The 17,035-nt window shown below is 30.6% G+C and overlaps 1 protein-coding gene and 1 long non-coding RNA gene across 2 annotated transcripts; one reads left to right on the top strand and one right to left on the bottom strand.

Annotated features, from left to right (window-relative positions):
• Positions 1–4,140: 4,140 nt before the first annotated feature.
• LOC130509196 (uncharacterized) lies at positions 4,141–6,491 on the top strand. Its single transcript, XR_008943332.1, has 2 exons — positions 4,141–6,003; positions 6,129–6,491. It is a non-coding gene; the product is annotated as an uncharacterized LOC130509196 (long non-coding RNA).
• A 7,457-nt stretch (positions 6,492–13,948) lies between these two features.
• LOC108847177 (serine/threonine-protein kinase-like protein CCR2) lies at positions 13,949–16,565 on the bottom strand. The gene is given in 2 exon segments (XM_018620364.2): positions 13,949–15,465; positions 15,468–16,565. Coding segments are annotated over 2 exon segments (2,313 nt in total). The 5' UTR covers positions 16,444–16,565; the 3' UTR covers positions 13,949–14,128.
• Positions 16,566–17,035: the final 470 nt, after the last annotated feature.

Raw genomic sequence — 17,035 nt, 5'->3', positions numbered from 1 at the left:
AGTTTTCGGTCCTCCCTGCCAGATTTCCACTTCTCCGTCTATTACACATGCTGAAACCTAAATTGTACTTTCTCCTTCTTATTCTCCGTTTCTGTTTCTATCTTGTGTTATATAACTAACATCCACATCTATTACATCATGTATAACGGGGCAAGTCAATCTATAGTTGGACAGATAGTATTCTATCTATGATATATAGTATGGAAATATGATTCTTGTATTCTCCGTTTGTTTAACGTTATTCAACACTTACGAAATTTCTCTATTCCCCTCCCACCATATTTTCTTCCTTTGATTTTCATTCCACGTGCTTCCTTATTTCAGTGATTGTTACTGTGGGACACAAACAAACCACGTTGTTGTTTTATGTGAAGAAAACCGGTTACCTGTCCCTCAGAAGGGTATTACCGGATGGATTGAAGGCAAAAAGACAGTGCCTAAAGTATGTCAAAATCATGTTCATTCTCTATATTTCGTTCTAAAATATGGCTATTACGCCAATTCACCCAAATATTTAAGTCCTTTTTTTTAACAAAAGGGGGGGGGGGGGGGGTTAACTATAGATTGGAACCTTTTTTTTTATAGATTGGAACTTCACTTCTATAATATTCATAAAGTAACAATATCTCCAGATTTTAGTTTTTGATCTGGTGTGATACCCATTCATGGCTAGTATCTAATCTTTCATGAAGTTTCTATTGAAATGGATGAATTTGTTACTTGATTCAGTGATTGCTATGCTTTTACATCTAAGTCATTTTACATTTCTAACGAAGTCACCTCAGATTGATTGGCACTAATCAAATACACCAGTGAGATGGTCGGGAGTTCACTTCACGTCTAGTATTTAACATTGGAGGCGATGGACACATTGATTTCACAACCCTCCTTACACTTCGCAGACTCTTGTGTTTGTGAAAAAAAATGTAATTGCACCGTTTGAAAATCTATTAATGTAGTTCCCAAGATATTATAAATTTATAATGATGTATATACACTGGTACCTGACTTTGATTTTAACTAATGAATCATCAATTAAAATTTGAACTATTATTTGAATTTTATAAAATTAGAAATATGGATGGTGATGGAGTTTTAAATATTTTGCTCCGTCCAATCTTTAAAATCATATGTTTTGCAGGATATTTAGTGTAATATACGTCAATCAATTTGTAAGATATTTTAATTAGTGTTATAATATGCAAATAGTATATAGTGTTTGTAAATTAATTATTGTGCTTCCGTCTTTCTCAGGGAAAAAATAATTATACATAATAAATTGTATGTCACTGTATATCGATCAAATTTTAATATCTTCATAATTCTCAAACAAATACCAATGAAATAAGTTTATTGCATCTGTCGTAAGGTTAATTCCATCTATCCTCTATATATTAATCATGAAACATTACAACATTTTTTTGTAGTCACTTGTTATCACCAGTATGATTCTTAGAATCTTTAGAAAAATAGGTTGGTCCATCTGAATATATATGTTTTTATTAAAAACTATTAAATTAATTATTAGTGTATAAAATAATATTCACAATTTTTTCCTTAAATAAAGTTACAGAATTATCTAATATGATATATATATATATATGAAAATTAATGATTATGAATAATAAAGATTTGTAACAATTTTTGTATCCCCTCTCATTTTTGTTTAATTTTATAATAAAAATTAGATTTTCTTATTTGTTATTTTTAATTTTTTTTTAAAAAGACTATAAATTACTAAAAATATTAAAAATCTCACTTTGAAAATTTGTGATCAATGAATGAATTGTGTTTTTGTTATAACAGATACAAATGATCATAAAATCGTAGGACTATGAATTCTCATTTAATATATATTCATATATTAATATATACTAATATCGTATAAATTAAAATATGTACATATAAAATAAATAAATATATTAATTTTGAAATTTGCATTGAAAAACTATAACATAAAAAAAATTGGGATTAATGGTTTAAATATTTTGTTACAGCAAATATACAAATCTTAATAAAACCTAATTATAATAAATATTTATATTGAAATATATTATATGTCTATGTCAATATCATTCAAATTTAATTATATACCATATAAAATAAACAAAATAATTATTTTTACTTACCATAAAAATATTTTAAATAACAAGAAGTATTGTTTTGATTTATGTGATTTTCTAATCTCATATATATTAATTTAGAAACAATTGATAACTTTAGCAAGTGTAAGATCTTATTAATTAATTTTTTCAAAAGTTTTAAAGAGATCGATACATCGAAGATTTATTTAGAAACTATTGAAATCACATAACGAGAACATGGATTACACAATAAATTTACTTTCCTAACCCTAACTCCGGCCCTTTCTCTTTATCACAATACTGACAAAGAATAATTTGGAATTTGACAATTTGAAATAGTAACGTTTTTAGTCCAGTCTATCGTTTTCTTTAAATTGGTCTAGAATAACTTTTAATGATTAATTAAATGGATCAAGTACATATCATAATGTATTTTAGTTTAAAAATTGTTGCATACCCAAAATAAATATGAACCATCATCACTTTCATTTAAAATTTTGTTATGATAAAATTTTGGAGATCCATTCATCCATCGTTTAGGAAATTAGAGTATACATGAAATTAAATTTTAGAAAATTTTAAATGGGCTACCAGAATCCAAACCGAACCCGCAAAGATCTGAACCAAACCGAATCCGCAAAGATCTGAACTGAACCTAACTAAATCGAACTAAATGATACCCGAATGTCTATTTTTAATCAAATGTAAAAAAGGTTATTGATAACAAAATGAATATTATTTATAATATTTAAATAAATTATAATTAAAATATTTCACCCCGCGTAAGATTCAGATTATCATCTAGTTATAAGTATAACACATATTGTATCCTTAGTACATGTATAAATGATTAAATAAGTAAAAATAAGCGTTAGATACTAATTATAAGAATACTTCTTCAAAATTATTTTATACTATATCATATTAAATATGCTGCTTGAATCAGTTTTTAAATAGCATTTTAATAGAATATGTTGCTTGATGTTTTAATATGCCTTAGTTTATTTTAAATATATATTTTATAGTTTGTTATAATGAACTAATATTATATTTGATTTTAGTTTACATGATTTTCATCTTAATAAAATATGAATATGTATCTCTAAAAAATGAAATTATTTATATCATGAAGTTTCTTAATATTATCTAAATTTATAGATAAATTTTGATTAGAAGCCCAACTTAATAACTAATATTTATTAAACCCAAATAAATGTATATTATACATTCAAGTTATATAATAGAATCTTTTAAACTTATTAATTTTCTGAATTTAAAAATATATACAACTCATATATGGTAGTTTTCTTTTTAATTTTTATTTTTCATAATTATGAGATGCATGTGTTAAGATGATTAATATAATGTTATTCTTCCATTATTAACTGATTAAAATTTCTCTATCCATTTTTATCTACATTAATTTACAATTATTATAAATTTCAAATTTATATGAAAGTTATCTATTGTAAATAATATTTAAATTATATCATCACGCGATGTCGCGGAAAATCATATATAAATATTAAATAATAAGGGTGTTTGCGCATGCATATATTTACAAAGCCATGCGATAATTGGTGGGTATATAAAGGACAGCAAGGATTAGGTAGTAAACACTATGATTTGTTCCTTAGGCCAAACAGAAGAGTCAAAGAGAGAATCTTAGCATAAAGCTTAAAAAATTACTTCACTTGTCTATTTACTTTCTTAAAGGCAATGTCCTCTCACTATATAGTAGATACTATATTATTACAGTATTAATTAGTTTTTTTTTGAAAATATTTACAATATTAATTAGTTGCAAGATTATATGGGTCGTACCCTTTCTTTTCATGGTTTGTTGTTGCATTATTACAGTGGACAATAGATATGAGGTGTGCCATATTTCCCGGTTAATATATAGCCCTTTAAATTTGTAAGAAAATATATGTGAATATAATTAATATATATATGTGATAGAAGATAACAAATTGAATATATATTCGGAATTGAAATAATAATAATAAAATTGGAATGTGGAAAAAGGTGGAAGAGATAGAGGAATCCATGTGTATCCAAGCACTTGCAGACAAAATGAGCTTCAGAGAAGAGAAAAGCAACCTTTAGCTTTTTTAAGACCACCCGACTCAGAAAAGGAGATTTCAAACATACTCTCCTCTTTTAGGGTTCTAATACTTTTATCTCTCCTCTCTTTAATGATTTCCAGCGAAATTTACGTCCTTCTCACTTAATCTACCCACCACCATGATGCCATCTCTCGTGCTCATGCATGTGTGATCTGGCTGTTGATGTGTATGGATGTCATCATAGATGTCTATATTTAGTGAGGTGGTGAGAGAATGAGACGCAAAAGCAGACCCACAAGCAATCCTTGTTTCACTCTCAAAAGACTAACCAAATTACCCAAAAATATTTATTTATGCCCTAACTTTAGCATTTTGCCTTCGTCCCTTCTTTCTTGCCCTTTCCTTAGGGTTTCTTGTGGGTCTTTATTTTTTCATTTTCATGTGTAATTTTTATCTTTTTGACCCAAACATCTCTCCTTTGATATGCTTGCCTCTTGTCTGCATAATACATATATACATCTGAATCTCTCCCATCCCACCCTTAATTTTTTATATAAACCATTTCTCCTCCTCTCTCAATCACCTTCAATATCTCCCTTTCTCCTCTCTCTCTGGATCATCATCTCGACCTTCTTATTTTGTTTATTGATTCTCATCTTCCCTTTTGTATTTTCAAGAAATCGGCATTTAGGGTTTCAAGAACAGTTAACCTCAATTCCTCCTGAGGAGAGAGAGAAAACAAAAGATATCATCAATTTCATTTTCTTACATGCAAATCATAATCCATGCTTTAGATTGTTTCTATAGTCATACATATGTGCTGTTATATCTGTTCATGCATGTCCAGGTGGAGATCTAGCTAGATATAGCTTTACTTAAAAACAGAATTAGACATCCATTTAGGGCAATTAGTTTCAATACATAATAACATGTATATGCATCATGACATATATGCATATATGTTGATGTATTATATATGTATATGCCTGGCTCCCTGTATGCCATACACTAAGTTCATCGACCATCGGCGACCTCGGTGGATAGCGTATGAGGAGCCAAGCATATTCTCAGCATAGACATATTTTCTAATTATGTTATAGTACTAATTAAATTGTATTGAACTTGTTTTTTAGGAATCTATTTTAATTGCTCCATCCAATCATGTGAAGAAGATTAGAAGGTACCTCAGTGAACCGTCTAGCTACCACCGATGCTTCTTGTGGTCTCCAAAATTCCACTGACGGATATTTTGGTGAAATCTTACGATTAGTATTTTTCCACTACAAATGTTTGTCATGTCACAACACTTCTTACGAGGATTTATTCTGTGATAACATCAATGTACAACTCCTTTGTTTATAAAAATCGTTAATTATATTAATAGCTAATATATTCCCGTACGGTTCATATTCTTGTATCGTTTCAATCATCTAAACTATTAAGACTAAAGTACAAATAAATTTAAGCCCTAATAGTTGCACATAAATTACAATGATATGCCACTGAGTTACTAAACTGTCGTTTTAGACTTTTCCTAAACCAACTAAAATAAATTGACATTACTTCATCATAAATTACGTGTATCTTAAACCTAAAATCAAATCTCAGAACACAAGTCGCCTCTTTCTCTCTGATCACATCTCTATCTTTAAAAGAGAGATCGAGAGAGCGATTTTTGGCACATCGGAATTTCTTCCGACCATAGCCGGACTGTTTTGTTTTATATTTCGATCCATGATCGATTTTATGTTGTGATTTTCAATTTTCCATCAGTTCCTTCAAGTTTATATTTCTTTCATCGGTTGAAGTTGATTAAATAAAGTTTCAGTCTTTTGGAATGGGTTTTGTTTGTAATATATTTCTCTCGGTTAAAACTAATTTTCAATTCCGATCTTAGATTAGATTTAATGGCATCTCACCGGTTTCAATTGATTTTATTCCTTTACTTTTCTTGGTGAATCTCTTCTGTTTCTAGGGAGTGATATCAGCAACATCCCTTTGCTGTCAGTACTGAGTGTGGTGGTCTTAATATCCTCGCGGTGGTTTTTTCTGATGAGGGTTGCGCTTTCCAAGCAGTTGAGCATAACCGATGAAGAGGATGATTTAAGCGACGAAGGTGAAACGGCCGGAGTTTTAGGTCAAGATTCAGATGCATGAGATTTGAACGGTGGTGATCGTCGGAGTCGAAGACTGTTCGAAGCTGTGGGTAACATGTTCAACTTGCTTCCTCACATTGTGTTTTCGTTTTGGATCTTGGTCTAATTGTGGTATAATTGACCCAACACATTAATAAAACTTCTATTGCCGGTAAAAAAACAGAAAGAAAAACCCAAAATCACGTCATTCTCCCCACAACACTTTCTAAGTGAATTAATAGAAAGGAAATATGTTTCTGTTTTTTTTCAGAAAAAAAAATAATATATGGGTTTGGGTCTATTATATAATGATCCACAAGTAATTGTAAATTATGATGTAACAAATTTTTAATCATTACAAAATGGTCCCGTCCACTTAACTAATTAGGTCTGCTAAATTAAATTTTCAACAAGCTGTACTTATTTTTGAATGGTTTTTTGTAACTTGCTTTTTACTATTTTATTTATGTTTCTGTCTAAATAATGTATTTGCTTTTTTTTTTAAATCTCTATTTCAAATTTGAACTTTATGGCATTGTCCAAAATCTAAAAAACATATAATTATTAAAACTAAAACTTTTTACTATTTTATTTATGTTTCTGTCTAAATAATGTATTGTTTTTAATAAATCTCTATTTCAAATTCGAACTTTGTAATCAACTTTACATCAAAATGTTTACAATATAATTAAATAAAAACTCACGATTATGATTAGAACTTTAATATTTTACACTTTAATGTTTATTTTACCAAATAAAATGAATATAAGCACAATAAAAAAATATTTATAGTTTATGAATGAAAGGTAAACACATTAAACAAGATACACCAATGTTACAACTTAATAACCTATAAATCAATACAAGAATTTAAACAATTAAATTAATGGCATTATCAAAAATTAAAAAATATAACTATTGGAAAACAAAACCCGCGCGGACGCGCGGGTCAAAAGCTAGTCTATCTTATTAAAGCTGAAGTACAATTTCGGTGTGTTTGGAAACATAAATTGCAGTTTAAAAAGGAAGTTTGATTGGAAACATGGATAACAATATTAAATGAGAATTGTTTGGAAACATGGATAACAGTATATTTACTTCCTTTTATTTACACATTTAGTCATTGCATTTATAAAAAAAATAGATATTTCCTTTTTGTAATTTTTTTATTTACAGATTTTACCACTACATTTAAAATCAATTTAAATTAATTAATTGTAATTCCAAACTTATCTAAACAAATTGATGTCTCCATATATTGATCATTATTAATATGTAAAATTACTATTAAAAAAATATTTCAGATATTTTAGTCAAACACATAAAAATATATATATTTTATTTTTTTACAAAATCAGTTAGGCATAAACATTCTAATCATTTAGGTACGAGTCGTTTTTTTCGGGTATAGATTTTTTGGGTTTTGAAATTTCTTTTTAGTACTTCCTTTTTGTGTTTTTTTTTATTTATAGATTCTACCACTGCATTTCAAATCAATTTAAATTCATTAATTACAATTCCATAACTTATTGAAACAAATCGATATTCATATATTGATCATTATTAATATTTTACAAATATTACTGAATAAAATTTTATATTTCACTTAATTTAGCCACACATAAAATATTTTTTATTTGTTTACAGAATTCGTTAGAAATAAATATTTGGGTACCTATTTAGTTACTGGTCAATTTTTTCGGGTATAGATTTTTTTGGTTTTGATATTAGGCCATGTTTGGATATAAATTTAGGTGTGAGTTTCAAATTGAATCCCCCGGGTCTGTATGAATTTTGTTCTAGATGTATAAGAAACTAAAAATATTCAAATAACGAAAGTATTTTAAAATGATTTATATTTGAACAAAAAATAATGGCAGCACATAACAAAAAATCAATATAAAAGTACTGTACATTTGTATTCAAAATCATTTTTAACAACAAACTACACAAATATGTTTATTTGTATAAAAAAATAAATTACAATGTAAATATTTAATTAATATAGAAATATGTCACATTGTTTAAACAAAATATCAATATAAAAGTATTATACATTTGCGTTCTAAAATTATGTATTTTAACAACAAGCCAAATAAATATATTTATTAGATAGAGAATAAAACAAAGCCAAAAAACACATAGTTTATCAGAGAGACTCTATATGTCGAACTTATTATAAATAAGATTTTACTAAGATAAAATACATTCAATAATTATAAACAAATAATATGTTTCATAAAATTGAAAATAATACCCGCCCTTTCAAGGGCGGGTCAAAATCTAGTATCGATTATATCAATACATTTGTATATGTAGTAACTTGTGACCTACCCTTATAACTTATTTGTTGTATTTATTGAATTGTAATTTTAATCTAACAATTGTCTACACATGCACGAAGTTGCATCACACATTTCTGACTCAGTTTCCGTGAGGTCTAGCAATGATTGCATTTGGTTTGTTTATGTCACAATGAAAATTTCCACTCATTGTAGTTTTGTAACAAAAGTATTATTATACATAATTGAAGTTCAAGAATTCAAGATTTTTAATTAACAAAATAGAGTTGCTAAATTTGTGTATATTTGATTAGGCTAAATTCCTTAAATCAACTGAAACTGTATATATACATTTTTGGTCTATACGTTAAGAAATGATCTTAAATTGATTTGGAGTTTCTGAAAATGTATATATTTATGTACGAGCAGTAATAAAACGAATCATTCAAGTTAATAAAGCTATTGAAACAAAGTTAAATAGTCCTTTAAAAGTGCTGAATTTACATAAGCATATGAAAGCAAAAGATACAGTCACATGTAAGGTGTACACAATAGCAAGGTCTAGCTGCTAATATGTGTAGAATATCTACACCATATATAATGTAAGTGACAAAAAAAATATAATGTAAAATATATGGCAATTCATCACATACTCAGCGTTAGTTGGTTTTTGGCAAAATTAGTACTTGTTACATGTACAGTTTGGATCTTTTAAAGATCTTATTGCATAAGTACTTCAAAAGGATTTGTAAGAGAACTTCAATGAGTGATACAAACATTAAGGGGGTTTATTTAACTCATGTTGTTTCTCTTGATCTATATCCAAACAACTATTATTTCTCTCGCTAACTAAATTTGCATAATATTAGATCTGGAGAAGATAATAAATAAATAAGTCTTACATTTTGAAATATTACTACTTCATATGTTCCAAAATACTACTGATGTTTTGGATATATACACAAAAATTAAAGTATACACTCTTTCCTAAAACATAACATTGAAAATATAAACCAAAATTAATTCAGCCAATCCTTATAAAAATAAGTATAAAACTTTATTGGTCATATAATTTTTAATAAAATTAAAATTAATATAAAAATATCAAAACATCATCTATTTTGAAACATCAAAAATTATTCAATACATCATTTATTTTGGAATGGATGGAATATTAAAGTGAAACCCTAGGAAATGTTTCGATGTGACTCCAATTATTCCAAGCATCCATTTAACTACGCATGAGACTATATGAAACAAACGCCAATGACAATGTATAAACTTAATTTTTCGGTACTTTAAATTTGTAAAAGACTTTTTTTTGTCAGTTATCAGTTTAACTAAACCAAGTTGTTGTTAGACGAGCTGATTCTCTTGTGAATATCTTCGTCTGACCATGTTTGGTCTATATGGAAGAAAATGCGACATTTGTTCCTTGCTTCCTTCTCTAATAAATCTGTTCAAATATTTCTACTTCGAAAAATATGAATAAGACTCATATCTTCGAAGGAAGCTCACATCTTCGAAGTATTCCTGTAATTTCTGGAAAATATCAATTCCCGATGCGAATATTAGTCAATCCATCAGATTCCGTCATGTCCATTAGATCCAAACAGTCTTTCGAAAGCGGATCGAAAGTATCCTTATATCCCTCATGCATGAAACTGGCCATACTATATATAACACATGTGTTATTCGTTCATTGAAGTGCAAAGAAAATGCTTTAACTATAACACAAAGTTATATATATATATATATATATATATATATATATCAGTTAGACTCTTTCTACGTACTCTCATTATTTTGTTTCGCCGGCTAGTCAAAATATTCGTCATGTAGACTTTGTAGTTTATCGCTTCACTGAACATCTATTCACTTTATATTTTCTATATAAGAAGTGATGTGGGGACTATAAATCATGGGTTAGAGGGTAACAATGAAAGGAAAATAGAGAAAAAATAAAGTTTGGAAATAAGTTTTTGTTTAATGATCAACATATATTTGTAATAATCACTAAAGAAAATGCGTTAAAATAATAATGATAAGAGATGGACCACACTAGTCCCCCTATAGACCTTGTGATTGGGCATTAGCGAATGATCAATCTATTTTTCTAATATCAGTCAAAGTAGGTCAGCAAAAATTTCAACAACCGAGGGCCACGCTCAGCATTTTGACAAAAGTTAATTCGAATACTTATGAGTTACAACTAAACAATTATCGATCTGTGTGATGTGATATGTGTTTTTTACCAGATGCTGCCAACTCATTGTATATTTAAATCATACAATATGTAAACATGTCAGTTGGGCTAGTGTGGTTGGGTCCGAGTCCAAAGAAATTCCAGATCACCTTCAAGAAAATTTGAGTTGATACTTCTGGTTATGTTTTTTTTTTCTTTTGAAACTTTACTTCTGGTTATGTTTCAATTCAAAAATATATAAGTTTAGGACCCTGTTTTCCTGGTCAAAAGTTAGGGCAGTTTTTCAATTACCTATGAACCGTCGATTTACAATGGACGTTTCTAGGGGTTTCAATGTAGTACTCAGTAAAAAATATAGACATGATAGTATATTATTAATCAGAAAAAAACAACAGTTCAAAAGAAAAAAATATGGATAACAATTTTTCTTTTTCTTTTTTTTTTTGATCAAAGATAACAACTTTTCAGTAACGTTAATTTATAAATAAAAATATAGACCCACTTTTATCAGAGTAATGCATATACACTAATAATCTAACCTGGAATTTTATTTTATAATATAATTTATTAATCTATATATCTACACTATTTTGTGCGAAGTAATTTTTTGCATTGGAACTAGCGATTAAAATCTATGCTATTCTTAACGAATATTTAGATTAAGTTTATTCAATGTAATTATTTTAAAATAATATAATAACATAGATATCTATATTAGTTATATTAATTTTGGTTGTTCTTTATTTGACAATAATCTCGCTCAACTTTTCTACATGGGTTTTATTATTTTAGGTTATAGTAAAATTTATTTATGACTGTAATTTTGGCTAATAAGTAAGATGGACGAAGAAAATGTGTTAAAAGACAATAAAAAGCAAAGGGATACGATCAAAGAGATGAAGGTAAATAGGTAATCATCTAATCGTATGATCAACTTTTTTCTCTGAAAGAGCATCGTTTGATCAACTTTGCGTCATCTCTTTCTTAGGTGTATTCTTTTCACTCCAATAAAAGGGAGATGGATACGACCAATAAAATGAAGGTAACTTTTTTATTTTATTTCTGTTTTATTTTGAACAACAAATGAAGCTAACTATCTAATCTTTTGATAAACTTCGTCTCCTCACTTTGTTATATTTGTTAAGGATCTCTAATCCATAATATTATTTAGTATCAAAACTATAATATTTTAATGTTTTTCAGTATTAAAAGAAATTTCTCCAGCCATAACATCCGACTTAACACTAAAATCTATTCTATAATATTATATATATACATATTATTTATTTAATTTTATGTTTTGTTAATAATATAAATTAATAGTATTTTAGTGGGGTGGATAGCTTTTTAGTGTGGTGAATAGTATTACACCAAATTTGGTATGAAATTATAGTGTTGCATTAACTTTTAGTTTTAGATTAGAGAAAAAATTTGTGTTAAATCACACTAAAATAGAGTTTAGTGTTGTATTGGAGATGGTCTTAGTAGGTATAATTCATGTACTGTATTATATTTTCTATTTTTGTTTACATCTTCATAGCACAAAAAGGAAAAAAATAACAAGGAAGAAAAAGATGTTGAATTCTATTGAGATCATGAAATAACCATTATATTTGATTATTAAATAACATAATAAACATTTGGCCAATATTTGGTTGGTTTTGGCTTTTGACAGTTGCTTCGTAGTTATCTTTTATCAGATAATAATAAATTATAGTATATCAAATATGATTTAACCTTAAAAAATAATTAAGTTTGTTAATGTAATTAATCATAAATTATAAATGAATATAATTTATTTGGTAATTATCATTATATAAAAATAGATTACATTGTGTTATCTATAAAGTTATTTAATCATAAAATTTTAAAAGCTAGATTAATCCTTAGATATATATAAATATATATATATATTATATAATTTATGTATATATGAATATTTTCAAATTTATTTTCCTCAATAAAATTAATGTTATTATACTAAAAACTTTATATATACAAATTTTAATATTTATTATTAAATATATTAAAATTAGAAACAATAATTTATTTTAGTGATAATTAAATTGATAATATATCTATTTAAAAAATATTTGTAAGATTATTATGTCCTCACTTACCAACATAATATATGGTGTTACATTATTTGGATACATTAAAAAAAGTAATTCAACATAGAATTTAAAATGATTTATATTAAAATGATAATTTCATTTTTAATGCTGATTTATTATGATATTACAATTATGCGAAAGATAACATATACTATTCGACAACCGACAATCCTGCAATCTGCAATAATTTTTATAGTTTAGGATTCAAACGCCAAACTCATAAAATATAGTTTCATAGTTTCCACTTCTCCACATGTCGCAAATCATACCTATACGTTTTCTTTTTCTTCTTGGGATACTTTGAAAGAGATGAAAAAACTTGCCAAAACTCTGGAAACTGGTTGCTCTTCTCGTGATATGAAGTTTTTTTTTACTTACCAAAGAAGTCAAAGACTTTAGGTCCAAAATTTTTTATAGACCGATAATTTGCTATAGGTCCGATGCCACCTATTGGAAAATAGCAGTTCATACAGGAGGTGGTTGGAATCCGAGACAAAGGAGAACCAAACCCCTTGGCACTATCAATACACTACCACCACTTTGTTTTGATAAGAAGTTTACCTTGCAAATCTCGCATCTTAAATCGGAATCTTTTAGCTCAACTTTATCCAAGTTAATTTTAACAAGTTTCACAAATGCGTATAGATAAAGACCTCTTCCATTCTTCTAAACAGATTAGATCTGGACTGAATCTGTTTTACAGAGACAAGGAAAGAATGTGATCTAAACCTTGTAAAACCATTCACATATGACTGAGATAAGGCAATAGATCAAACCAGTGAGAATCCAAAACAAGAAGGGAGACAACCAGCAAGCATAGATCATAGCTCAAACTATGTTTATATGCAGGGGCGGAGGTAGGATAATCTTTTAAGAGGATCAGTTTTTTAATAATGGCATAATTTACATGAGTCATCTAGCTAAGATTACCAATAGTTACATAGTTTTTCTAGAACTATACCAGTAAAAAAAATTAATAGAAAATTCACCTAGATCAGTTGATCCATGTGCCAACACTGTGGCTCTGCCACTCTTTATATGTTAATCATAAAGAAAAAGAAAGAGAATTTGACCAGAGCCTACAATTAAAACTTACTAAGATCACTTTCTGACACAATTTGACAAAAGAAATCTGTCAGTTTATTACTTTGATTAACCAATGATTATACAATTTTGTAACAGAGCATAAGAAAAACAAGGCTGAAAATATAATTCACATCATGTAAGGATTGTACAAATTAAAAGGTGAGTCCAGTCTTGACAATGAGATCAAGAAAGCTCAATAGATTTCTCATACTTGGCCTCTCATTCGGATTCTCCCTCACAGCAAGCTCAGCTAACTCAGCCAACTTAAGCAACGGCTCAACATTTCTAGGCAAACCAATGTTCCTATCGATAATCGCGGCAGCTTTACCTTTCCTGATCAAAGGAACAGCCCATTCCGCAACCCCGGGAGGATCAGACTCTCTATCGTTAGCTTTCCGCCCGCTTAGCATCTCAAGAAGAACAATACCAAAGTCATACACATCTCCTTCTCTATCACTCTTGCTCGAGTCTCTCTCGCTCGAGCTAACCAATCCAAAATCAGCAATTCTTGCACACATTTCACCGTCCAGCAAGATGTTAGACGTTTTCACATCTCTATGAATCACCGGTGGATCCACCTCGTTGTGTAAGTAGTCAAGCCCTCTCGCAGCTTGCAACATAATCTTCAACCTCATGCTCCAGTCCAGCTGAGAAAGATCTCCATGGAGATGATCATGGAGCGTACCGTGAGGCATGTACTCATAAACCAAAAGCCGTTCACCCATCTCCGCGCAGTATCCTAAAAGATTTACAATGTTGTTATGTCTGATCTTGCAAAGAACCTCTAACTCTGACTCGAAGCCACGGTTGTTGGAATGAATAATTGTTGCGGCATTGGCTCTTTTAACCGCGACTTGAACCCCATCAGACAGAACAGCCTTGTAGACAAACCCGAAGCTACCTCTTCCTAGCTCGTTAAACTCTTTAAACCCGTGAGTCGCGTCTTTTAACTCAGACAGACGGAAGATCTTGGTCTCTCCCAAGGAGACAGCGCTCGGGAGAACCCCCGTCTGAGGAACAGGATCAGGATCAGCTTCGACAGAGTTCTTGTCGAAACAGAAGCAACAATTCATCTTACTCCTCTCTTCATCATCTCTTTTACTACCTTTAGTCATCCTCGGAATGAAAGATAGACCCACCAACATAACCAAGAACCCCAAAACAGAGACTCCAATGATGATCACCAGCCTCCGCACCTCTCTCTGCTCGTGCTTACGCGATTTCTCAGCGGGGATCTTACAGACACCGTAGCAAGAACTGTTCTGACACAACGAGCAAGGAGTGCAGACCCTATCCGCGTTAGGGTTACAACCACTCGAAGGGAAGTAACCCTCCAAACAATCCACCCCGCAGCGTAAGCAGATGTCGAGGTCATGAAACGAGCACAAGCTCGTGAGCTCTGACTCTTTCAAGATACTTGCGTTGAAAGCAAACCACCCATCACCGCAGTTACCACGAGGGGAACACACCCCAGGGCTGCATAGCTCCAGGGAGGGTTATAATCCGGTTTAGTAGAATCATTAACTCTCCAGCAATCAAGAACCAGATCAAGCTCTCTAACACCACAAGTGGTTGAATCCGAAGACGAAATCGCTACAAAACCTGAAGTATTAGGAGCCGAAGACGTGGAGTTCACGTTTCTTCCCCAACACGCAACCCCATGATCATCCTCTCTTATACCACAATAATGATTAGCACCGGCCGAAAGAGCGATAAACCGGACCCGGTTCGGTACTTCCCCAAACTCTGTTTCATCACCAAAGCATTGAAGCTGACCAGACTCTTTAGAGACACCACAAACAGAGTTCCTCCCGGAAGCTAAAACCTCGAACCCTACTCCCTTGTTGTCGGAGAGACCCAAACCGTTTGAGTTTGGTCCCCAGCAGACCAAGTCTCCATCTTTAGTAACACCACAAACGAACCCATCTCCCGACACGATCTTACGAAACATGAGAGTATCTATGTAAGGGTTATGAAAAGACGAGTTCCAAAGCACACCGGATTCGAAGTTTGTCGTGTCGGTATACTCCCAGCAATGGACAGGACCGTAGTCAGGACCCGAGTAGTACAACCCGCTTATAGCGCAGACATGGTTGTTACCAGAAGCGATGCTCGAGTAAGAGTTGTACTGAAAAGGTTTCGGGACTAGGTTTTGAGAAGGATCTTGAAGGTTCCAGCAGAAGGCGCGCGAGGTGTTGGAGGTGATGGCGCAGAGGAAGCCTTCGCCGCCGGAGAGAGAAGACATCGCCGGAGGAGAGAAAGTACCGGCGGAGATTTCGCCGGGAGTGTGGTTTGTGTTGCCTTTGTCCCAGCAGATGACTTCTTGTTTCCCGCTTGCGTCGATGGCGCAGAAGAACCCGTTGGAACCGAACGCTGCGGCGATGGTCCCCGATGAGCCGTAGCCATGGACGGTGATGAGAAGTGAAGTGGAGGTGAAGAGGAAGAAGAAGATGAGGAAACTGGACATGTTTTGAGGTTTGAGTTGATGGAAGGTTGAGGAAAGAATCGATCTGAGGGAGGTGATTGAGTGAACATGTTTTAATGAATGCAGTTCTTGTTTTTATTTTTTCTTTAATGTTTTAAAATATAAAAATAGTAATAACGGAAGTGAGCTGTTTATGTCTGCGCGAAGGTTCATTGGAGAGAGACATTCAAGTTACAAACTGGTCAGGGAGATGGAACATACCAGAAAATTTATTTCTTAAAAAGAATACTAGATTCTCACCCGCCTTTTGAAGGGCGGGTATATTTTTTATTTTTATTTTTTAAAGAAATTTAATTCTATATTTGCGTCTTTTGTAATTATATTTGTGTTTGTCTTTGTAATCATATATGTGTATTGAATTTGTGATGTTGTATAACTTAAATGTGTACCTAGTATTTTGAGATCCGATCTAAACCCGCAGTTGAACCGATAAACTCATTGATCCGGTATGTAATCTGATTTGAGTTTTAAGAAAAAATATTATTTAATCATCCGTGAAAACTCACGAAAACCCTTTAAAACCCATAATCCGGCTATCAGTTGAACCACTGGTTGAACTAATGTGTAACTTAGT

The sequence above is a fragment of the Raphanus sativus genome, chromosome 3 (assembly GCF_000801105.2).
Source record: "Raphanus sativus cultivar WK10039 chromosome 3, ASM80110v3, whole genome shotgun sequence".
NCBI classification, from domain to species: Eukaryota; Viridiplantae; Streptophyta; class Magnoliopsida; order Brassicales; family Brassicaceae; genus Raphanus; species Raphanus sativus.
This window is presented reverse-complemented; position numbering and strand designations above follow the sequence as displayed.